Source organism: Strix uralensis, chromosome 1 (assembly GCF_047716275.1).
Source record: "Strix uralensis isolate ZFMK-TIS-50842 chromosome 1, bStrUra1, whole genome shotgun sequence".
In the NCBI taxonomy this organism is placed as follows: Eukaryota; Metazoa; Chordata; class Aves; order Strigiformes; family Strigidae; genus Strix; species Strix uralensis.
Window position 1 is genome coordinate 132,099,788 of NC_133972.1, and position 25,710 is coordinate 132,125,497.

Here is a 25,710-nt window from a genome sequence, read left to right on the forward strand (position 1 = left end):
ACAGTCCTCCACAAACTTTCTCTGGCGTGAGTCCTTCCCACGGGATGCATTCTTCCCAAGATGCTCCAGCGTGGGTTCCCCCCAGCATGTTGCAGTCCTCCCAGCGCCAAACTACAACAGCAGGGGCTTCGTCCCACGGAGTCCCAACCTTCTTGGGGCACAGCCACCTGCTCTGGCGTGGGGTCCTCCACGGGCTGCAGGTGGGCATTTGTTCCACCATGGACCTCCATGGGTGGCAGGGGGACAACCTGCCCTCTCACCATGTGCTGCAGGGGAGTCTTTGCACTAGTTCACCTCCCCCCCACCCCCCTCCTCCCTTCTTCCACTGACCTTGGTGTTCACACAGATGTCCTCCTCACAACTCCTCCTCCCACTCCAACTCCTCCTCCCACATTCCCCTTCTTAAATACGTTATCACAGAGGCGCAACCACCATCGCTAATTGGCTCGACCTTGGCCAGAGGCGGGTCTGACTGGGAGCTGGGGGAGCTTCGAGAAGCTTCTCACAGAGGCCACCACTGCAGCCCCCTCCCCCACTACCGAAAACCCCTGCCACACACAAACTCAGCACACTCATATATTGTTCTAATCCTAAACAAACCAAAGTCTCTCTGTCTCCTGCCTTCCAAATCAGGTTGAGATTGAAAGAAAATAATAATATTAATAATTTAAGTATACTAGGTTATTGCAAGTGTTGTATTTATTCCTAAATGAGTATCAATGTCCATAATACATTGTTCCAAAACAGTCAGTAATAGTAACAGAAAAATGTTGAATTCATTAGAGTATAACCAGGCCATAAAGTGCTTAGAGTTCAAATTAAATACTAATATCTGAAAATATAGTTTATTTTGGTATCCTAACATTAAAACTTGTAGAGACAATCTACATGCATACTGAATGGATTCTGATTAATGTGAATTTTTTTTTTTTCCCACCATGACTTGAGTGTTTGGGGAAAGTTATTTTGCATTTGCTCCAATATGAACTGCAACTATAAAAAAGCTTTTGCCTATTTATTTCATCTCTCTGTGGAAGATCATTTACCCAAATAGATCATGACACTTTTTTTTTTTTGCTGTATCTGGGAATGTGAACTCTTTGAAGCATATTTCCATATTACCTTTCAAATCTTGAAATGTGATGTTTGTTATGGTATTGGTTTTGATTCTTTGTTTGGCAGTGTATTTGTGGCATGGCTCAGAAGGCTTTCTATGAACCCTGTTTTCTAAGGAATAGCTATGCTTTTAATTGACTGAGAGGGATGAGTTATCTGAATGTAGTAGTAGCAGAAATAAGCTTTTTTCTGCAGGCTGAATGAAGAGTCATTCACTGTTGCACATCCAAACAACTACCAAAGTTGAAGGGAAATAGCATACCTTCACCCTGAACCCCCTAATTGTGGGCACGTGCTCTACCTTCTTTCATCTCCAAATCAGGATTATTAAAGTGGATGGAAGTGGAGGCATTTTGTTAGTCTAGTGTATTCACCAACAAGTTTAGAGCTACTGCTTTTGGGCTTTTATCAGTTGTTGCTACTGCTGCTGTTGTCGAGAAAAGACTGGATTGTTTCATCAAACTGTTTAGTTAGGTTACTAGTGCAGCTTAAATGCTTTATTATTGTTATTCTGTTTCTAAAAATGTGCCAGTGATGGGAATTGATAACTTCTTGATCATCTTCAGTGTCAGAAGAAATGTCTTACTAATCTGCTGTCACACCATATCAACAAACCAATAAATCAAATAAATATTAGGTATGCAGCTGACTGCCACTTCCCCCTTTGTGTCTGCAGAGAACCTGATTTAAAGTCACACTGGTGTAAAAACTCATATCCATTTATTTGCTTTTTGAGGTAGATGCTCAGTAATCTCTAAAACATAATCTGAGTCTTTGAGTTCCAGTCAAGGGGCCCTCTTTGTGTTCTCTTTCCAGCCTGAACTATATTGTCTCCAGCTTGGTGGACCCTGTTGCAGACGTCTATAGACACTGAAACATTCATTTTTAAGAAAAGATTGGAGAAGCAGGTGAATTCCAGAAAAGCAGAGTGCCTATTAATATAATTTCATAGGTTCTTCAAGCAGCAAAAATAATGAAGCCTCATTTCCTATTGGCTTCTTTCTATCCCTACTGTAAGAATAAGCACATAATGTCCTCATAGCCTTCTCACACAGTGTCTCCTACTCCTACCCTGCCCATAGAATGTTGACAGCGACTATAATGAATAATGTTTGGTGGGGATTTTTTTAAGTTCACGGGACTTAAAATCAAATGAGACCTTGAAGTAGGAGTGAGTAAGGCTCACAATAAGTGAACTAAAAGCTGTCTTCTAGTTAGATATGAAAATTAGAAAAGAATGACTGAGGAAATACTTAGCAGCACCTACCAAACACTTGTCCTTGCTCTCATCTTGTTTGATAGCATTATAAATTATGATATTTGCTGGCTGGGTTTCCAGTACTGCTTAAGTTTTTCCAGACTTTATACAGATGTGTGAGGGTAGTTAATAGTGCATAGGATAAGTTACGATCAGAGGTTGATCTGAATCATTTTTTGAAAATTAGTACATCCAACTATTTATGTTTTAATACAGAAAAGTGTATTTGGGAATCAGAAACACAGACTACACCTATACAATGGGAAAATCTCTGTCTTAAACAGTAATTCAGACAATGGCACAGCAGTCAGCAGAGAGAAGTGCTTTTTTGTGAGAGCTCAGTGTCTAGTTGTGGTTTTGAGCCTTATTTTGATCCGTGGGTATAAAAGGAAGATATGCAATAGACACATACCCCTGTGAACACCACCAATAAGATGCCTGTTAAAAGCCTGTACCCTATTCTGTGATGCACACCTCCTATAGGATGAAATTCAGAGGAGGGGGAAAAAATGGTCCCAGATGCCACTATTCAACCATTTGGATATAAGACTTTAAAGGATCAGTCAGCCCAGAATATTGGGAAAAGGTTGAAGAAGTAATTCAATCATCCTCTATGGGTACTTGTACATGAAAAAAATGTTTGCTAGAGGGAGCCAAGGAAGATTTTTCAGTCTTCTAGACAAGCACCAGAAATTGAAATTAGATTAATTTAGTCTTGCAAAGAGGTGTGATTTTTTGGCACGAACCACATATAAATATTGAAAAAGCTTTTCAGAGGAAATGTTGAGTCATTATTTTTCTTGGAGTCTTCAAATTGTGCCAGTTTATCTGTCTGTATGTAGTATATAAATCTAAATATATTATACATATAAAATGTAGACAGATACATAATATTTACCAATGTATACTGTGTGAACGTATTCTAGATATATGAGAGATAGGTAGAGATATAATTGTAGAACTTCCCTACGATAATGAACGGCTTTATAACTAATATTGAATACAAAGATATAAATATTATATCTAAAAAATCCAAAGCTGGACAGAACCAGAATTAATCTCCAGACTTCACAGAATATGCTGAATATTCTTCAAATTGGTTAGTTAGACTTTGCTTCAATTTACATTTTCTGCACAGTAGGTGAAAATATGGATTTTCTTTTGGGAGGGGGGGAGAGGAGGTTAGTGATTGCTTTTCCACTAACAGAAAAATAAGTCTATTTAATGATTTACTGTGAAAATTTATTTGAAGCTTTTCAAAATGAAAGAAACATAACAAAGAGTGAGAACTGTAATATTTCAGTTTGATCCAGAGGAAACTTAAATAGCATCATGTACCAGACAAAAGCTAACAGCTCCGGTTTTCCCTCTGCTAAGAGGGATTGCACACATACTAAATCGATTTCCTTTTCAGGGTGATACTAATTGCCTTTTGTCCCTGAGCACCATATCAGGCATTATCCTCAGCATCTCTTCAGAGCTGAAAAGCTTAGAGAAGCTTTAAAGGCAAACACAGAAAAATGCTATATATAAAAAAATATTTCTTAGACAATTGTGTTGAATAAGGTACTAACTTCAGAATTACTTTAATGTCCAAGTGGGAGAAATATCAGTTGCTTAAAGAGGCCTGAAATTTATCCCCTTTCAGAAAGGGGATACAAACCTATGAAGCACTGAAAACCAATCCTAACCTTATGGTTTAAGGAAATTTAAGGGGAGTAATGGTCCCATGCTATCTTTCTGCATGGAGTCAAGTGTTTCATTGCAGTCACCTGGTCCGATGCTATGGATTTGTAATAAGACTTAGTATAAGATATTAGAGATATTTTTCATGCCAAAACATGTCTTGGCTTCTAGTCTTCTCTGTGTTGGATGCTGACTACTGCTAGTAAAATATCTAAAAAAAAACCCCAAACCAAAGTCTCTGGTGTATTTGAAATATTGTTTTATCCCTTCCTCTTCTGAATCCTCAACAGATATTTCTAGAGCCAGTGTGATACTGCTATTTGCATTTTATGATATTCAGTATCTCTTGAAAGAAATACTAAGAAGAGATAGTTGGATCTGCCAGATACTATTTCTGATATGTTCCACCGTATTGCAGCCCGTATGGTTATTTCAAGCTGTTTTGCTTGTGCGATGCTGGTGGAAAACACATCAGAAAGCTTGGTTAATAGTAAGAACATATATTTTTCATCAGCTCATTTCAGGCTTATGAAATTGTCTTCAGATATTTAAAATTTGTTTTAAAGTTGCTTTGTTCATGCTCTTGATATTTCTATGGATATTCATTTAGCCGCACAGATGATTAAGAGCCTTAGAGCTATCAGGAATAATGCTTTAAGCCCTTGTTCTAGAGGGTTATATATGATGGGACTTTCGAAGTCCATGTCTACTTCTCTATCAGTGTTTAGTCTTTACATAACTGGACACATGTATGTTCTATTAATTTAAAAACAACTACTTGGAAATAACCACTAACCATCAAGTCTTCTTTGTAGATAATACTCTGATCTCTATAGTATCATTGCATATTGAGAAGGGAAGGAGGTATCCTCCCCCCCCAAAAAAAAAAAGAAAGAAAAAGAGAGAGAGAGAAAGAGAAAGAGAAAGAGAGAAGAGAAAGAGAAAGAGAAAAGAGAAAGAGGAAAGAGGAAAGAGAAAGAGAAAGAGAAAGAGAAAGGGAAAGAGAAAGGAAAGAGAAAGAGAAAGAGAAAGAGAAAGAGAAAGAGAAAGAGAAAGAGAAAGAGAAAGAGAAAGAGAAAGAGAAAAGAGAAAGAGAAAAGAGAGAGAGAGAAGAGAGAAGGAGAGAAAGGGGAAAGAGAAAGAGAGAAAGACAGAAAGACAGAAAGAAGAGAGAGAAAGAAAGAAGAGAGAAAGAAAGAGAGAAAGAAAGAGAGAAGAGAAAGAGAAAGAAAGAGAAGAGAGAAAGAGAAAGAGAAAGAGAAAGAGAAAGAGAAAGAGAAAGAGAAAGAGAAAGAGAAAGAGAAAGAGAACAGAGAAAGAGAAGAGAGAAAGAGAGAAAGAAGAGAAAGAGAGAAAGAAAGAAAGAAAGAAAGAAAGAAAGAAAGAAAGAAAGAAAGAAAGAAAGAAAGAAAGAAAGAAAGAAAGAAAGAAAGAAAGAAAGAAAGAAAGAAAGAAAGAAAGAAAGAAAGAAAGAAAGAAAGAAAGAAAAAGAGAAAGAAAGAAAGAAATCCATGAAATATTCCGCTGAAGTTTTTTGAACTCTATAGAACTTCAGACAAATCGGTAGCTGAAAACCAAAGGTAGTTAAAGTCAGACTGGGAAAAAAAATGTGCATTTTTAAAGGGAAGGTAATTTCCCTTGGAAGGATATTTTCTCCCTTGTTTGAAACTTCTAAATCTTATGTGCCTGTTTTAACACAAGTATGGGATTCACTCTGTTCATGAGGCAAAGCTCTGTGCCTTGTATTGTACATTGACTCATTGTTAAAGTTCTACCTCACTTTAATATGTAACTATATCCATGAAACGCATCACTGAAGTATTGAATTTTGTGCATGTTTCACTAAAAAAAAAACCAAAAAGATGGAAAATTTGTTGTGACTATGTTAAATTAAAACTAAAAAATATAGCAAATGTGATATATGCTTCCTTTTTCCCGAATTTATACTTTTCTCTACAGACATAGAAAAACTGTTACTGTAGCTTTCCAGTTCTCCCGAGTATTAGATGCATTCTGCTCCCACATTATGTGGCAGCTTTGATATTCTCAAACACCCCATTCTTTGAGGTGACCGGTGCCTTGCAGGGTCTTAGCAGGTAGCAGGACACATTTCAGAGAAAGGAGGGTTTATGGAAGTCTGAGGTACGTTTCCATGTACCCCTGTGCAAGGAAGTCTTTTTCTTGAATAGCCCTGGAAGGAGCAGATACAGCCTGGCCCCTGAAGCCTGAATGTTGCTTTTTAATGACCATATATATGGTTTGTGCATGCAAAAATATATTGTAGTGAGATATTGGATATGGTGGGTTGACCTTGGATTGCAGCCAGACACCCACCCAGCTGCTCACTTACTCCCCCTCCTCAACAGCACAGGGGAAGAAAATAGGATGAAAAACTATGTGGGTTGAGACAAAGACGGGGAGATCCCTTACCAATTACCATCATGCGCAAAACAGACTTCACTTGAGGAAAATTAGTTTAATTTATTATTTAATATAGATGTGGGTGGTAAGAAACAAAGACAAATTAAAACAACACGTTCCCCCCATGTATCCTCTTTTTACCAGCCTCAACTTCAATCCATTCCTGAGCTTCTACCTTCTCCCTGAGTGGCGCAGGGTGATGGGGAGTGGGGGTTGCAGTCAGTCCATAACAGTTTGTCTCTCCTGCTCCTTCCTCCTCACACTTTTCCTCTGCTCCAGTGTGGGGTCCCTCCCACGGGATACAGTTCCTTCAGGATAAATCTGCTCCAGTGTGGGCTCTGCACAGGCTGCAGTTTCCTTCAGGAAATATCCATGGGCTGCAAGGTGGATTATCAGCTCCACCACAGTCCTTCGCAGGCTGCAGGGAAATATCTGCCCCACCGAGCTCCTCTCCCACCAGCACCTGGAGCACCTCCTCCTTCTCCTTCTTCTCTCACCTTGGTGCTTAGACGGCTCTTCTCCCTTTCTTCTTTTCCCCCCTCCTCTGCCTATCGGGTGTTTTTGCCTTTCCTTAAATACATTTTCCCAGAGGCACCACCATCTTGGCTGACAGGCTCAGCTGTGTCCAGCTCAGCTGGAACTGGCTGGAACTGTCTGGAACCATCTGTGTCTGGCACAGGTCAGCCCCTGCCCTCCTCTCACGGAGGCCATCGCCTGCCCGCTGCCAGCACCTGGGCACCGACACCCATTATGTTAGAAAACAGTTTTATGCAGAATTGATTAGGAAATCAATACTGTTTCTAGCACCACCATGTTTTCACTTTAACAGATTAGTTTCCAAATCACATACTGGTTTTGTTCTGGCTTTTGTATTGTTGCTCTGAGAGCTGTTCTTCTGAAGTTTTTCTTTCCTGTCATCTGCTGATGTGCGGGCTCAGTGTGTACCCGCAGTGACCCCGAGCTAGCTGCCAGGGCCTGGCAGGCCACCGCCCGGTGAGCTGGGAGGGACGGCATACAGACCTTGGGATGGGTGACCACAGTGACTGTGTGAAAGAAACAAATACTAATTTTCTCCCTGTTCATACTTGCACACTGTTGTAGGCTGAGTACAATGTCTTTTTTAAAAAAAATATTTGCATATTCCTGAAGTAAAAACATATTTTGTTTTCATAAAAGACTGAAATCATCTAAATGGCATTTACCATGTACATATTTTCTTTTCACTTGATGAATATTTTTCCAGAGTGTTTTCAATAAAAGAATTCCAGTTGCTCTTGTTAGCAGCCATGGAGTGAAAATCTGTGTTCCTCCGAATCAGTGAAATATACGAAGATAAATTTTGTCCAGACGTTGCAAAAGCATATAAAAGCTCAACAGAAGAATAAAGATAAAATCACAGAAATGTGATAAATAAAAATAAAATCACAAAGGCGTTTCCTCAAATCTTATGTTTTAACAGGATTTTTTATCTGTCTAGTAGGCTACATCTTTTTCTCTTTCTCCTGTTGGGCAGCAAGTTGAAGTGCTACTTCTTCTGCTGTTGTCTGTGGAGGGTGTTCATATGTGCAGCGCATTGGACCAAGCACTGCAGGTGGAGCCTTCTCCCATAGATGGTGCCCTATCTTTAGTTTAGCATTATCTTATGATGTTGTTTCTCCTCAAGAGGTAATGGCAGGGGTTTTGTTCTGCTTAGGGTTGCTGCAGTCTCCAGCTAATCCCTTGATTACTGTAAGCTCCTTGACGCAACCTCAAGACATCAAAAGCACTTTTTGCCAAGAAACGTACAAATCATGGAAATGAGCCTGGAGTCAGTGGGTATGTTTATGCTGCACATACTTCACTGGAATATAAAGATACAAAATTACCTAACAGGCAAGGAGTCTAGCTGTGAAAGTACAGAAGTCTAAGTTTAGCTTCCTAACAGGAGGAATGATCTCATGCTGTCTTGCCAAGCCTGGCAGCATACAGACTACATGACATACATGAGTACCTGACAGTTGTCACTGCTTGTGAAGGACTGGACTTGATTAGTGGTGTCCTGGTTTCAACTGCGATAATTTTCTTCCTAGTAGCTGATACAGTGCTGTGTTTTGAATTTAGTATGAGAATAATGTTGATAATACACTGATGTTTTGGTTGTTGATAAGTAGCGCTTATTCTAAGTCAAGGACTTCTCAGTATCCCATGCTCTGCCAGTGAGGAGATGTGCATGAAGCTGGGAGGGAGCATAGACAGGACAGCTGACCTGAACTAGCCAAAGGGATATTCCATACCATAGGACATCATGCTCAGTATATAAACTGGGGGGGGGGGGGGGTTGTCTGGGAGGTGGCCGATCATTGCTGGGGAACTGGCTAGGCATCAGTCAGTGGGTGGTGAGAAATAGCATTGTGCATCACTTGTCTTTCTTGGGTTTTTATTTCTCTCTCTTTTTGTTATCTTCCTTTTTGTTGCTATTATTATTATTATTATATTTTTATTTCAATTATTAAACTGTTCTTATCTCAACCCATGAGTTTTTTTCCAATTCTCCTCCCCATCCCACTGAGGAGTATCAACATTCATCTGCTTGAGAGAGGATATAGAGGATCCACACGGCAGGACTCTGGATTGTAATTTATAAATATAACACATATTTAGTAGAACAACAAACTAACAAATATTAGTAAATGTACTTGTGAGGGAGGAGAAGAGATCACCCAGGATGCTCACTCAGCTAGTAACTGGCCTTAGCTAGCATATTCTGGCAGTGTGACTTCAGTTCAAGTATCTTAAAGAGTCAATTACTTTTACAGATTGATGAGAAGGTAGCAGAGCTTTTGATTGCATGCCCTAAAACCCTTTCATCATTAGCTATCTGTGAAGAAAGAGAGGCCTGAGTTACTGACTGAACTCTTGAAGGACAGGAGAGGTCCAACTTCCATGGGTCTTGTGGTCTCTGCATGCTAAGTTGATTTTATTCGTAGTTTCCAAAAGTTTCCAGAAGAATTGCTGAGATACTAACAACAAAATCTGTGTAAAAGACTTCATTTGGATTTCAGGGAGAGGCAAAGGAAACTGTTCTTGATGTTAGCTTGAAATAAAATTACGAGCATCATGCAGCTATAGACCTGTTTAAAGCCATGACCAGGGTTGCTGCTCAGCAGAAGCATCTTGACAATATGTCTAACAGATAGATTTGCTAGGGTGGATATGAATTTGAGTGCAGCAAGAGGCAAATCATTACACAGGTGTCTGGTACAGGCCCTAATATGTACAAACTTTTGTAAGTTGACTTTGGTCCTCTACACAGAGTCCAAACCACCACTGGAAAAAATTTAGGAGTAGGTAGAATGAGTAAGGTTGAAAGTAACATTTAATATGTATAATGTTTCTAGACTTCCAGGGCAAAGGTAAATTGTAGTGGAGAACCAGAGTAAAGAAACAGCTAGAAGCTGCCTCACTAGAAGTATCTATAGAAAGCAACTGAAAGGAATCATGGGAGAAATTATTCCTAAATATGCTAGCATGTTCTCTAAGCAACACTTAGCATCAGGCATAAATCTGACTTACATTTCAACAAGGAAGAGTTCTTGTCATCCCTTAACCTGCATTACCCCACCCCAGTACACAGTGGGAGAAAGTTAAGCCAAATGTTGACAGAGGCGCTGATGAAACTGTCTATATTGCCTTGAACATCCCCAGTTGCGAATGCAGCCTGTGGCAAACACTGGAAATATGGACCTCAAGAGATACGTCCTCAGACACTCCCCTGTTTGGGGGTAACGAACAGTCTAAGCAAAACTACAGAAGTGGAATATTTCAGTGAGGTGCTTTTTCTATCTGGGCATGATCAGATCTATTGGCCCCTAAGAAAGAAGAAAACAGTCCCTTTCTGATCTCAGGGAGCTTGTTTCAATTGCATAGAAAACCTTTGACTATGATTTAGGACAGCTAATGTAGGACAAACTTGCTGATGTGGGAAAGTAATAGGATTATCTTGGCAACATGTTTATGGAGAATGACCCTGAACAACAAGGCCACAAACCTTTGAGTACAGAAAGATATGTTAAGATCAGCATACAGCATATTTTAGGGGGTTGGACCTGGCTGCATACACTAAATTAGTGGTGCTTCCCTCTTCTGAAAAAAGAAATGTGCCAGCAAAGACTCTGTCGGCGAGGATCCTTATACGTGAAATGTCCCTGACTACGAAACCTGATGACAGACACCTAAGGAAGGATTCCAGTACAGATACTTCATTACAGTGCTACAGCTTACCCCAGCATACTACATCTGAGGAAGGAAATAACCCAGGTGAGGGCAAGAGTTTATGTTGTTTCATCTTTAGGTTTCACCTCTCAGTGTTGGTCAGGGAATGAGACCCATGAGCATGAAACACATACTGAGAACCTGGACACACAGTCCCTGATATGATCAAAAGCTGCCCCTGAAGCATGCAAAGCATCCTGTGTGCTAAATTGGGTGTGGAAGCACAGTATGAATTGCCATACTAGTGTATGAGAATAAAAGAATTAGTGCAGAAACCCACAGACTATTACCAAGCTGCCTGCAAGGCCTCCACATGAACATCAAGCTTGTGGCTATAATTGCAGAGCAGCATGGCAAAAGCTGTGTAAATATAGCAAGCCATTTTCTGAAGCTGGAGGGATGCAGCCATGATATACCGTTTCCTACAGCATTAAGGCCTTAAGGGGGACTATGAATGTTAGAGGTCCTTGGCTTTCGTTCAGAGAAGCACCTGGAAGCTTGGATGCGTATAATGTCACTTCTCCAGCTGAGTAGGAAACTCATAAAAATAAGCTTCCTTGAAAGATGTTGCATGGTCCCAGAGCCCAGGCAATGTCTTCATGCCCAGATGTCCTGCTGCATTTGGTATTCCTGCTTTCACATGAATTTACTCCTGGAAATGGTGAGATGAGTACAAGTTTAAAATGGAGGATGAAGCAGAGACAGAAGCCTTGGCAGGAGTTTGATTTCTGAAATCAGGTTGAATGTCAAGGAGCACTTTCTCTGATCAGTTCATTCATTTGTAGGGTTTCCAGCTGACCTGAGATGTACTTATTTTATATAGGATTTATGAACTGATGTGATTAGAGAAAAAATAGTTTATGGACCTAAATATGCCTTTACTCTCTCAAGTACAGATCAGGAGTAATATAAAATTAGTGTGAGAATGAGACACATATTTTTTTCAGTTATATCCCAGTCTAAAGATTACATTGTGGGAGTGAGAGAAAAATACAAACTAGTAAATCCTATATGCTGCTTAGGCAATAAAATGCTTTCCCCAAAGTTAAATAAAATGGGAGAACCATAATGAAAAGGCAGAGGTACCAGCAGGATACAATTAAGTTGTGAATTGCCAAGCAGAGATGTAATATGTACAACCCTTATCTGTGTGAGCAAATCTATAAATATTCGTGGATTACTCATGAACAAAACATTTGAGTCAGTTTTCTCACAAATGCTGTTGAGGAGAACTTCATTGGCTTTCCTGTAGCTATTTGAGCTTGCTTCCCTGAAATAATATTAGATTTGTGAATGTATCCATCTCTCTATACATTCTCTTTTCCCTCATATATGTTTCTTTTCACTTGTGAAAGTCATATTTGTGTGTTTTTATCTTGTCTTTAAAGAGCTGTAGCTCCTCACAGTGTATTGAGTATTATATTTAAAGTACCAGTACAGATATGCCACACTCTATGCAATAATATCTCATATATGGAGAAATTAATCATTTCAAGGGAAAGAAAAAATTGTAATTCAACCAAGACAATTCTGGTTTTTGTTTTCAGACAGGAAGGATGTCTTAAGGACATCTGAAACTCATCTGTAATTATAAAGTTGTCATTCCTTTATAAAATAATATAATTGAGTAAAGCAAACCATTAACAGAATAAAAGAGGCTAAATTTTCTTTTTCACTCAGAACAGATTCTAATTAGTTCCTGACAGAAAGTTGTCCTGATACAACGCATTATTGGCTAGTCTCATCATTGAGACTACTGTCAGTGGACTAAGCTACAAAGGCTGGAAGTGGGTAGGTACACTCCCCACTACTTGTTATTCAGAATTTTTCAGGTGTCCATTTCAGAAACAAACAAAAGCATCATTTGCCTGATGCAATATGTAAAATGATCTTTTTCCTGTGCAAAGTCTGTATTTCTTTCCTCTTCAGTGCAGAACTTTATAGACCAAATCATATACCGTGGAAAAAATTTGAAGGTGAACGTGCTTTCATGTTTCCCAAGGCCATTTTACAGAATTCCTGCTTTCCTGGGCTTTTAACAGTCTGTAACAGATGAGCATATAGCTTATTGAGTATATATTCACTGAAAATGGCTAGTTAATCTTAATTTCCAAGATCAAGACCCCAAATACAAGACTCTGATATACAACACTCTCAAATACACCAGAAAGCTGCTGCAGTGCCCAAAGAGAGTGTGGAGGCTGCAGCTGAACAAGCAGGAAAGTTGGTTCTTGTTCTTCATGAGCAGATCACAGTCCAATCTTATCTGTTCATTTCTGAATGTCAAATAAGCCTTCCTGACTGTGGAAGTTAAACCACCTGCATTGTTACAAATTATTAGGTCTATAGGACATCCTTTTTTCCTGGTGCCATGTTAGTGCCTTTGAAGTTTTGTTTTGACAGTAATAGAAATTTATTTTCGTTCTTATTTTGAAATAGGGACAAAGAGGTTTATATGAACACATACTCACCAAATGCATCAATATGTTCTAATTAATGTATTAGCCATTCAGTGCTACAATAATTCACTTTATCTCTAACCCTTCCCAGTGAATTATTTATATAGTGACATTTATTAGCAAACTGCCATTTGCACCACTTTTACATTATTGTTCTCATTATTAATTATACTTTTAATAATTCTTTAGTGCTTGATCTCATCAATAAAGAAGAATGGATGGTGCTCATGAAGCATTTAGCCTTATCTTAATTCTGTATCCCTAACACCATTGCCAACAGCACAAGAGTAGATACATAATATTTTAACTGGCAGTTCTTTCCTTTTGAACATCCCCTTGTCTCATTTTCTCTCCTGTATGCTAGTATCCCTGAGTTTGTTCTGTAAAAGCAAAGGATGTTTCTCTATTAATGACTCTTTAAATAACAGAATTACATTGCTATTGTACTTGCTTCTTTCTGTCCCAGAAAATGACTATGAATTAATTAGCATTAGAACATTGGAAATACCTATGAATTTTAACATTTTATTTGGAACATTCTGTGTGCATTATTGAATAGTTTTACACCTCCTAATGCAAAACTGATGATATCTCTACAAACCTCTGGGTGAGTGTGTGGGGTCATTAAAGTTAGATTTGCAAAGAAAATATATGGATTTCTCTCTCACATTATTCTTTCCTATGCTGATAATGCTATTTTTGAGCTCTTGTTCAGAGTGGTTCATTTGTATTGAAAGATTCTCTTATCCTTTATCTTATTCATCTACCTTTTCAAACTTTTCATTTCATAAGGGAAATGAACTGTGTTTTTTCAATACTTAAAACATTCCTACAGGAAAACAAGAACTTACGTTTTCAGCTGTTAATGTTGTCTCCAGAGATAATGGTCACTGAAAGGCAGCCAAGCGTGAAAAGCAAATATACATGTCAGAAATGAAAATAGCAATTTATACCATGACTCCTTCCTGTCTTCATTGATGATAGTTTATTCTCTCTGTGAAGGAGGATTACAGAAGTAACATTGTTGTTTTGGCATCCAGGCATCTGCGTGGGAAGAAAAATGCTGAAGTTTTATTAAAAATTCTCCCTGGAATCCTGAGTTTGTCCTATATTTCTGCTGATTCTTTATTATTACTTTCGTTTTTAAAATAAAGATTTTTTAAATTCATGGATTCATGGGAGCTCACAACATAATTAGCACCCTGCCAGTGACTGAGGGAGAAACCATGGCAAACACATTCCCTTCTGAAAGCAATAAATCCCTCTGTACTACTTCCCGAGGAAAATCTTAGTGTGTTAAGCCACATGGATTGCTTAAATAGATTTTTTTTCCTACCAGATCAGGTTTTATTTCCATAACTTACATTTTTCTGTTTTAAAATAAACTCTTTTTTTCAAAAGTGAATAGCAGCATGTATTTAGGCTTAAATTTACCACTCTGTATTAACAAATTTGCATAAAATTTATATTTAAGTAATATTTTTTTCATGATTAAGTGCTAAAGAAAGCCATTGGTCAGGGAAGAAAAATACTGTCTATGCATCCAGAACCAAAGGTTGTTGAAATGATTAAACAGGTTTTAACAGCAGAAAAAATAAATGTTTTCATCATTTCAGTTTGCTTTACTTCAATAACTAGTTCAAAGTTAAGAAACTGCTTAGAAATAGAGTAAGCTGAAGCATCATTATCTTTAAATGGCCTATAAATATATTCTCAGCCTGGGATGATGAGACTTATGAATTCATTCATTAACTGTATATAAAATTTACTTTGGTAATAAACCAGTTTTAAGCATAAAATGTTTGCTACATTTTACCTCTGTATACAACCCACCTATTGCAATTTTATTTAAATAATAAATACACTTGAAAGTCTGGGTTTCTGCATTTCAATTTAATTCCCATTTCCATCCAAAGCAGCTTGATAAGAGTCATAAATAAATAAAAATTAATCTTCTAGTAAAGAAGATTTCTAACAGAATGCTATGTAAGTGTTAAGCATTTGAATAATTATGATGAACTATATGACCTCTTAAATGGGAATTTTCTGGTGGTGTATGGAAATAACAGATTAGTTTAAAAATTAGATTCATTTGCAAAGCAACTTTATTTTTAAGTTTACCTACAGACCACAATCAAACTCACTTGAGGAAAAAAGAATAATACACATTCACAATAAGCATAGAAAGGGTTTTTTTAAATTTTTTTTACAGTTTTGTATTTTCAAGTGAATAGGAATTATTTGCACAAAAATAATGTTTGATGATCTCATGAGAAATAATTTTATATTAAATAGTTTTTGTGAAAAATATTTGACAGGTTTTCCAGCAATATTATAGTTCAGGTCCTTATAAATAGGCAATTCTTTGATATATGGGAGATAGAATGGCTATATGAGCATTAAGTCATAATTCCCTACTTTAGGAGCATCTATACTCAGAATTTTAATTCAGTAGAAAATTCCAACATTTCTAAAATTAATTTAATTTTCAACTGGAAGAAAAAGTTTTGAGATATTCTACTTATTAAAATTCAGTTTAAAAGTGATGGAAATATCAAAATAGGCAACACTTTTCCCTCAGGAAGAGTAAGGCAGTTAGCTTAAATTTTGGTGTAACAAGAGTTACATTCATTTATTTTTAAAATGTAGATTTATGCTCACATTGTCATTGATTTAGTTTATATGTATATGATGCTGGGATTTTAATTAGGAAGACTTGGTTGCTTTATATTAGGCTTCTTTAATGACTTATCAAAATCAGAAAATTCATGTTCTTTCATTTAACACAACAACAGTACATCCTGTTAAATCACAGAGATGGCAGAGACACCTATTCCCAACTTGCTCAAAGTTGTGAATTAATGAATTAGTTTCAAACATAAAATTGCTGGAGAAGCATTTCAGAGTGTAGTTTGATAGCTACTCCTCTTTGTGTGTATCCAAGACTGTAAGGGCAATGAAATTGCAGCAGTAGAGCTTCATTTCTCAATGCTGGCTGCACTAAAGAAGATTTTATTATGTCAGTGGTGGAGAACGCATTTAAAACAGCAAGGATATCACCAGATTCAACCAATACTAATTATACCTTAACTGCATCTCCTGTTTTCTCCTAGGTCTTACTGCTGCAGCATCTCTCGTGTCCCTGGCTTGGGCTTTGGCTTCCTACCAAAAGGCCCTCCGTGACTCCCGTGATGACAAGAAACCCATCAGTTATATGGCTGTTATAATCCAATTTTGCTGGCATTTCTTCACAATTGCAGCAAGGGTCATTACTTTTGCTCTGTTTGCCTCGGTTTTCCAGCTGTACTTTGGGATCTTCATTGTGCTGCACTGGTGCATCATGACCTTCTGGATCGTCCACTGCGAGACAGAGTTTTGCATCACTAAATGGGAGGAGATAGTTTTCGACATGGTTGTTGGGATAATCTATATCTTCAGCTGGTTCAATGTCAAGGAAGGAAGGACACGCTGTAGGCTTTTCATTTACTATTTTGTCATCCTTTTAGAAAACACCGCCTTGAGTGCTCTCTGGTATCTGTACAAGGCCCCACCAATCTCTGATGCATTTGCCATACCAGCACTGTGTGTAGTGTTCAGCAGCTTTTTAACAGGCATTGTTTTTATGCTAATGTACTATGCCTTCTTTCACCCCAACGGACCAAGGTTTGGGCAGTCGCCAAGCTGTGCTTGTGAGGACCCTGCCACTGCCTTCACCCTGCCCCCAGAAGTGGCAACAAACACTCTACGATCCATCTCCAACAACCGGAGTGTCACAAGCGAGCGGGATCAAAAATTCGCTGAGAGGGATGGGTGTGTACCTGTGTTTCAGGTGAGACCCACCGCACCATCCACACCTTCATCCCGGCCACCAAGGATTGAGGAGTCTGTCATTAAAATCGATCTGTTCAGGAACAGGTACCCAGCGTGGGAGAGACACGTGTTGGACAGGAGCCTGAGGAAGGCGATCTTAGCATTTGAATGTTCCCCTGCTCCTCCACGGCTACAGTATAAAGATGATGCCCTTATCCAGGAGCGCTTGGAATATGAAACCACATTATAAACAAAAAAAAACACAGCTTGAAGAAGCTCCAATGTTACAGTCCAAATTAAGGGTTGACAGTAGGGCTGTAGGACTAACTAAACTGTGTACTACAAGTAGAGCAGCAAGCTGTAGTGTTCTTAGTCTGGCTATCATCATGATTATCATTTGATCCACTGTGTGCAGTCTGTCTGCAGGACACTGATAACAGCAGCATCACCTGAAAACCTCATAAAAAAACAAACCCTGACCCACACATACAGATCAGTTACTTCAGCTGGGGAAACGCACCCACGACTCCTTGCTGCTGTGAAACTCTGACTGCACAGTACTTACAATCAAACCAATAGGAAGGCTCTGACCAGAGCTTTCAACTTTAGCCAGTAGTGCATTTTAGAAACTGATATTTGCATAATCAATGGCAAAAAAACCCAAACAAAACCTTTTCAAACATAACAAAACTGTAGCACACAGTGTTGCTGTTATGAAAACTGTTTTCTGGGGAAAAAATAGGAGCATAGTAGTCTTCAACACTCCCATAAATCAACCATTCCAGTTAGAATAGGTTTGCAAAATAGTTCTTAATTAAAAACATACATTGTCATGTTTGTAAAGCTGTCAATGAAATAAAAACTAAATTCTGATTAATTAGGTCATAAACATTAATACTACCAGAACTGTTTGTTTTTTGTGGAATTTCAAACTCTTTTAAAATGCAATTTAAGTTCTTTACATTACTTTCAACAGAAATCCTATGCAGCTCACTTATGGTTTTCAGGAGAAATAAGGAGCTCTAACTCGTAGTGATGTAAATTAAATGATAATCATGATTCAGTGTTCAATTTGCAAAAAAAAAAAAAAAAAAAAAAGATATATATGTAAAAGAACAGGGAAGTATAGTTTTCTTATTCTAAACGTTTTGGAGGACCCCATTCAGATATTTTGGAAGAAACTACGAGGAGATGAACACACTGAAATTTCTCTGTTTCAGGACTGAGAATGCATGATTCAGTGTGTGAATGTATGCAGGGGTGACAAGAGACTGTGACATGCCATACCCTTCTAGTGCCAAACATTGTGTAACTGCAAGGTTGATATTGCCTGAGGGACAGATAACAAGTGGCACGAGCCCTACCAGAACAAGAAGCAGGAAAGACCATTCAAGTTCTCAACGTGTAGAGACAGCTCTGATTTTTCCCACCCAAGGTGAAAGTGATGTCTTTTAAAGGCTTTCAGTCACCTCTTAGTAAGTATATTCACTGAAGTATAATATAAGCAAGTTAAGTGGAAGACCCTCTTCTGCCTGTTCAAGACTTGTGTTCAGATATGTCTAAAAATTACATTGAATCTCTTGTAATAGAGTGCTTTTTCTGCAAGCTTTTGGGTTTGAAATACCTCCCTAAATCTAGTCAATGGTATCCTCCTTTATGTTAAAAGTATCCCCTGATGGTGCTTTCAGATGCATTAAAGGTGCAAGTCAAAATTTGATAGTATTTTTTTTAAAGCCGGTGCAGAGTGAAAAACTCATGAATTATTTCAATATTTTTGTAAAGTAAAAATATGGTATAAAAAGGTTACTTTTTATAAACCTCAAATCTTTTAATACATTTCATTCTCTTTATAGCTTAGATTTTAAGAATTGGTCCATGAATTTTATCAACTGGCTTCTGCAGGTTGATATAAACCTGGTTTTCACACGTTATGGATTTGTTTTGCAGTGTAATGCTATATGAAAGCCTACATGGGTACTTTTAGAATACTCTATAAATTGTGGATCCTGCTTCAAGTGTAAAAGTGGCTTGTAAAGACACCAAGCGATTCCATAAGAAACAATTTGCTATAACTATTTCCATCCGTTTTAGGAGAGCAAAACAGAACTGAAGAGTTAGTGTTGTAAATGGCATTGTCAGGATGGAGAAGACCTGATGAATGGTGGTGTAATCTTCACTGTCAGGTATATCCTGTGTAGTCACTGCTGTATATGCTGCTGGGTAAATTTCAGTCTTTTCCTATTATTAATATTTGTACTATGAAATGGCCGAGGTTACACAGCCTATGTTTATTTGTATGCATTCAATTAGCCATTTTTAATGTTGACTTTTTTTATTAGTGAAATGTTCAATACCTGTTGTTCTTTGCTGGGACGAGTTCCTCAAAACAAAACATCTGTGAAAGTGCAGGAATCTGCAAGGCAGAGGGAACTTTACATAGGTTAGAAAACACCCATGCTTCAAGGATTTCTTAGGTATTTTCAAATTAAGCAGTGGCTGTCTGCCTCTATACTAATTTTTTAAATAAAGTATTTCTTTGATAGTCCAAACTTGAAGCTCTGATTGCCCTTCCCTCCATGGAGATATAGCTGATTTTTCTGAGAAAAGCACTCATATTTTTTCAGAAAATATACCACTGCAAGAACTTCTAAAAAAAAAACGATTTTGGGATTAAGTCCTTTGTCCCATCAAATTCGGTAAAGCCTTCACTCCAGAATCAAATGCTTAGTTCACACAAGGAAATTGCCATTTTTCTTTACAAACAAGGCAAATAGTAAACTTTGTAATCCAAGATGTGAGGGGTTTTTTTGGAAATAGTTTGATGTGTTTGCTGCTGCTTTACAAACTCAGAAATTTTAGCAGAAGTGAGGCACAGCGGGCAACAGTCTTGAGCTCTTGCCTCCCACCAGCACCTCCTGGGGAGAGGGGCAGCATCGCAGCTGTCAGCGAGGCTTGGCCTCTTCTGATGTCCCTCTCATCCTGTCTTGCTCTTCCTCAGAGCTGTAAGCCCTTTGGTCAGGGCTTACAGAATTGAAGAAACATTGCTTCGTACGGAATTTAAAGGGTTACGGTCTGGACCAGTGCTTGCATTTCAAGGTTTCTGAAGAAGGTTTGAGGTGAGTTTATTTGATTTTCTCTTGTTTGGTTTTGGAAGGAAGGACACAGAGGTGTTATTTATCCATTTACTTTTTTTACTTTCCCAGCATTTTTGATTTTTTTAATACTGTTTGTAAAAATGTTTATCTTAAGCAAACTACTGCAGGGTCTGAGTGCACATGGCAGTACGTATACACACCTTGTCTTCAGAATTCAATCCAGCTGTTTGAAGAAGGGGGAGAAGACATTTTACACTGAGTCAAAATTTGTTCTCCAAAATCTTGCTCTGTTACATTCGTAACGTCAGTGATACTCACACTGAAGAACAGGGTGGCCATTGAAATCTTAACGCTCAGATGACTACGCAGTTTCTTAATTTGCATTGCTGTGAATAGTCGCATTAAAAGCTGTAAGAACTTTTTATAGAAATTGTAAAGATTAAACGTAGTCCACGCTGAAATTCCATGATGGCCTTATGGACAGTTAACAATCAATATGCACTATTCTTTTTACCACAGACAGTTTTAAAATCAATAAAGTTCAATTAAGACAGCAATAGCAAAAAAAAAAAAAGAATTGTAAAAAAAATTAACTTCTGCTTTTGAAATAATGAAAAAATCAGGTCTTTTAAATTTCATTCCAGAATACAGGAAAATAAAAAATCGTAATTATATTCTGGAAAAGAAAAGCAATCACATCTCTTTGTTAGAAGTAAGAATTATGTAAGCATTGTTCTGATGAACCAAGAAAATTTTCCGGCAGAATTAATGTAATTTATCTGGTTAAAGTCTTGGTCCTAAAATTTTGAGAGTTGTGGATTTGTATGTTACAGAAAAGACAATTTAACTAGTATCCACTGCTCTAATTAGATAAAGGAGAGGTAATGCATACCTATAGTCATTCAGAAAACTTATAAGAAAATGTAAGATAAACATTTTGTCATATTTTAAAAGTTATTTGTTCTATAATAGGATACTTATTTTAAAAGAAAAAATTATTTGAAAATATGTGCAATACTTTTTTCCTGCAGATTTAATAATGAAAAAACTTGTTTCCACTTTTGTTTATGTCAATTTAAATATGTTTCTGTGTTTGGGTTATATGGGCTTGATGGCACATAAACAATATTTTCATTGGCAAATCAACAAATCTTCTATTAATTAATTTCTATCACATTGTAGAAAATTTTCCTTCTAAAATTAAATGCTAGGCCTCAGCTGCCTGATTTTGTAAACTTTTAAACAGAGGAGGTAAATTAAAATTTTATTGGAGCTGCAGTTTTTAATATGTGGTGAATAGCTATTAAACCCAAATTCATTTAAAACATATGATAGTCTTGCCAATATATCATTATCTTCCTAAAAGAGCAATTCATGAGCAGTACTAAAAGTACAAGTGCTGCTTTATTTGGAAAGGGACTCCTAATCACACAATATATTCATTTACTTTTCACAATTAGCCTTTTGGTTTTTTTAGAACCCAAACTAAACAATTTTGAACTGTTTGTGATTTGATCATACAACTAAGAGCATTAAAAGTGGCACTGTATTGAGTTTTAGTTGGCTCTGTCAGTGATTCAGTTTCCAAAGCCACTGCCCTTTCTCTGCTCTGTCCCTGAAGTTGTCCAATCCGGAGTGACTGAGATGCTCTGATTTACTCTGCGCGCCCTGCACTGCCTGCACAATGCCAAGGAAAAAGCTTCAGCAGGTTGCTGGGGTCCTACTGCTGCCTCTCTTGCTCCTGTGCATGGTGGGAAGCAGAGTAAATTGCATTTGTGCATCCCTCTAAACAAGCTTATTTAAGTTGAGCCCCTACAAGAAGTGCGTGATGAAAATAATCACAACACGTGTCCATGAATTTACAAGCCCAACACTGTAATTACTAATTCTGTAGTGTAACAATGAAGAATGTGGGAAGAATTGTCTAAATACACAATAAGCCATTTAATTTTGCTAATTGTAGCAATTAGACTAGCTCGCATGAAGCCCATGCTCTCAGCAGAAAGCCAAATGGTGTAAATGGCAAACAGCCATTTATATACCAGAGATGTTATGTTATGAAATCCTCCTTGACTGTTTATAGAATTATGTCTTTTCATTGCGGCATTGAATCCATTCCTCTTTACTCTGGTAAAACAGATAAAGTGCAAAATGAGAACAGCTTCTTTTAAATCTGAAAATTAAAAAATCCCTCAACAGATTACTGCCGTTCACATATAGTGATTTTTTTGAAACAAATTCCATCATCATTTTCACTTGGCTACAAATTGCCAAGTGATCTGCTTCTGAGATGATTTCTCACATCTGGTATGAGTGGGTTTCATTACAGGAGGGACGAAGATGACCTTGTTATGCCTTGGGGGTTAGGGGAATAGTGTCACTGTTCTACAGATCATTTATAAAGCTTTTTTAACATGAAGGGTCCCCTGCGGCGATTTGTTTTAACGTAGTGACCTCACTGCGGGTGTTTGGTGGGATTTCTTCACTGTTACACTGGTATGAATATGAGAAAATCAGGCTCCTGGCCTTGAGTGAATAACTATATGAATTCAGACCACGGTAGTAAAAGCCTTCACCTCCTAACTCCTAACTAAGTCAGCTGGAGATCTGCTTCATACCAAAGAGCCTGAATGTCACTTGGCTCAACCAGAAATACATACTCTAAACTTAGTGCTAACTCTGCATGAATCAAAACATTTCTTCTTCTTTCTTTTTTAGTTCAAACATTTAAGAATATGCCCATTTTGACCGAGTTCCCGTTTTGTGATCCTTTTAAGGAGACTTTGAAAAATATCTCTGAAACCAGTCATTTCCACTGATCCTTACAAAAGCCAATTGCTGACCAGTGCATTCATTAAAAGGAACTTTTTCTAAATGTGTAAGCTTGGCTCCTGTATTTACATTTTGTTCTGAATGCTTAGCATTTAATTCTTAGTCAGAAGATCTTATATACCCATTAGTAAGACATTTGCCTACTCTGAATCCTGGAGCAAAGAGGACAGATATGCAAGATGCTGAGGAAAAAGTCCTCTTCGGCACATTTATGGGGTGATTTGCATGAGCTAGAGAGGTAAAAGAGAAGCTTGTGTATAATTACAACAGAGTTATGGATGCTGTATTCATTGGCAGAGATTTACAAGAAATTGTGAGATACGCGGCCAACTATTAGAAAGATCAAACCTAAACTTCTACATGCAAGGCACCATAAAATAAAAACAGCCAAGAAACTTCAAAGTGTAGCCAAAAACATTGTTTCCAGGAATGGTTGGGTTAAACATAAAAATGTAATGGATTTGTCAATGTAACTAGATGCTACGTTCATAGAAAGAAAGACATGACTGCTATGAAAACAAACATTTTTTGTATCTATAGATTTCAGCGTCTTATTTCGGATATCTTTGGAAGCAATTGCTTCTGGATCTTACTTCTGAGCATGCTTTAGCTGTAGGCATGCTAGCAGGCTTTTCTACACAAGATCTGTTCTGCTGTAGGAAAGTCCACATCCTTTTAACAAAATGTTGGGTTTGGGTCTTTTTTGCACTGAACTAAACCTCACAAAAGCATATCTAGTGTGAAATAGGTGTGTCCATTCAGCCACCTAGTGTGTAAAAGGTACTGCAAAACAGAATTTCACCAATAAGTTATTTCCTTGAGGTAAAAAAGCTGCTAGTTGAATGTCTAGAAAAGCTGTCAAAGTGGTGACATAGTGCTAAGGCAAGATGTAGGCTGTGTTTGGGTGCTATGAGTCCGCTCAGGGCAAGGCCTGGTCATAGTCCAGCAATCTCTCCCCCACTTCATGCACCAAAGAGCCCACAGAGAGGAAAACAACGTGCATGGGCTGGACAAAAGCCACAGCACACGGGGACCAGATACCTGGCATGCTGCAGCACACATGCAGAGGTCAGCGCAGACACATCAGGGTCCTCAGGCTAATACTGTGATCCTCCAAACTGCACTAACCAGGAGCTCCTGAACTTTCTATGCTAGACGTCCAAGCACCGAAAATTCGGCTCCTGGACTTGGTGAGAAGCACCTCGGTCTTCACAGCACAGAGTAGCTCAGCTCCTATCTCCCACCTAAGCCTGCCATGACCTCCTGAGCAAGTATTCTTCTGCCCATCTTACCTGAAGGACTTGAGTCCTCTGGGGTGCTATCAGATGGAGCTTTGCGCAGAAACACTCATGACTGCTTTTCCAGCAGTAGATTTGTGGTAATCAGAGACCAAGGGGAGAACCAGGCTCAGTTATCAATTCAGCTAGCAATGATTCATATCTCTAGCTACTATCTCTCAGGGGAAGGCTATAGGGCTGCACACTACTGAGGAGAAGGGCATGCTCCCTCCCTCTTATTTTGAGGCTGTTCTTCCTCTATGTGGAAAACATAAAGGTTATCCTGTGCAATGTGAACATACTTCTAGTATTTTGATGTATTCGGTCCCCTTAGTGTTGAGGACTCTGAAGTTGTTGCACATGTCCAGTGCCATTGCTGTGTCCAGCCAGAGTAATGTCTACAGTAAAAATGTGGGGCAGATGCAAAATCACTCTGCTCACCTTCCAACCTGACCAAAAGCTGTATGAACATGGTTAGCACTGTGACAAAGCCTGAATCTCTACGCACTGCCTTGAATCAGGTCTATTAATGCACTGTGTGCTACTCTGGCCACGCTCACCTGGTTTCTCGTTGGAGCTCAGGCAGACTTTGTGTGTGCACCAGAGCTACACCATGCAGCTTATCCATAGTTCCCTGAGCCCATGGTGCACTCCCTTTGTGACCCCAGTTCTTTTTGCCAAACAAAGATCAATTTGGGCTGAACAAAGGGCAAACAGGCTCTATGCTGTGTAGTGAAGCAAATGGTGCAGACAGGGTTTCTCTGGACAGTGCATTTGAGCCACAGTTGTGTGCAAATTGCCCAGGTTATGGTGAATGCAAGAAGTTCAGTGCCCACAGTTTGAAGCATGCTATAAAGAATAATCTTCATGACAGTGTTTGTTTTTCTCATGATAAAAATAGTAGGGTCATGTCTCATATTTGGGAGCAAGATTACAGTATCAAATGCATTTCTATATATATATATATGTGTGTGTGTATGTGTGTGTGTGTATACACATGACAATGAGTCCTGAGATTCTATTAGGATTTAATCTTATAGTTCATTTAAATTCTAAGCCTAAAAAAAAAAGCATCAGGAGCATCATCATCAAAGATAATCAAGTGATGACTGCAAAAAAAGAACATTATTGGAAAACACATTCCGGTCATTATTAGAGACAGCTTTGCAATGTATTATGCCAGTACTTTAATGAAAAGTCATGGAGAAAATATGTCTAATGCTTTATTTCATTATCTTAAATATTTTGGTAAAAGAATAGAGTGGGAAAGAAAAAAAAGGTTTGTACAAAATAAATAAGGATTTAGCACATTTAGTTAATCAAGGAAAAAATAGACAAATAGCAAAGGGATCAATTAAACCTTTGTTTCACTTAATGTTGTTTGTATTTGTTTCACTGACTATCAGTTATTAATGTCAGTAGTTTATGAAGTAAATAGCCTGCAATAATTAGGATGGTTTACTTGAATTTTGACTGAAGAACACTAGAGTATTATCAAACACATA

At 38.1% G+C, this 25,710-nt stretch overlaps 1 protein-coding gene across 1 annotated transcript in view; it reads left to right on the top strand.

The window, feature by feature from the left end:
• The window catches only part of XKR4 (XK related 4), a 234,658-nt gene extending 216,237 nt beyond the window's left edge, over positions 1 to 18,421 (top strand). The window contains exon 3 of the mRNA XM_074881358.1: positions 16,305 to 18,421. Coding sequence (XP_074737459.1) covers positions 16,305 to 17,251 — 947 coding nt within the window. The 3' untranslated portion in view covers positions 17,252 to 18,421. The remainder of the gene's footprint in view (positions 1 to 16,304) is intronic.
• Positions 18,422 to 25,710: the final 7,289 nt, after the last annotated feature.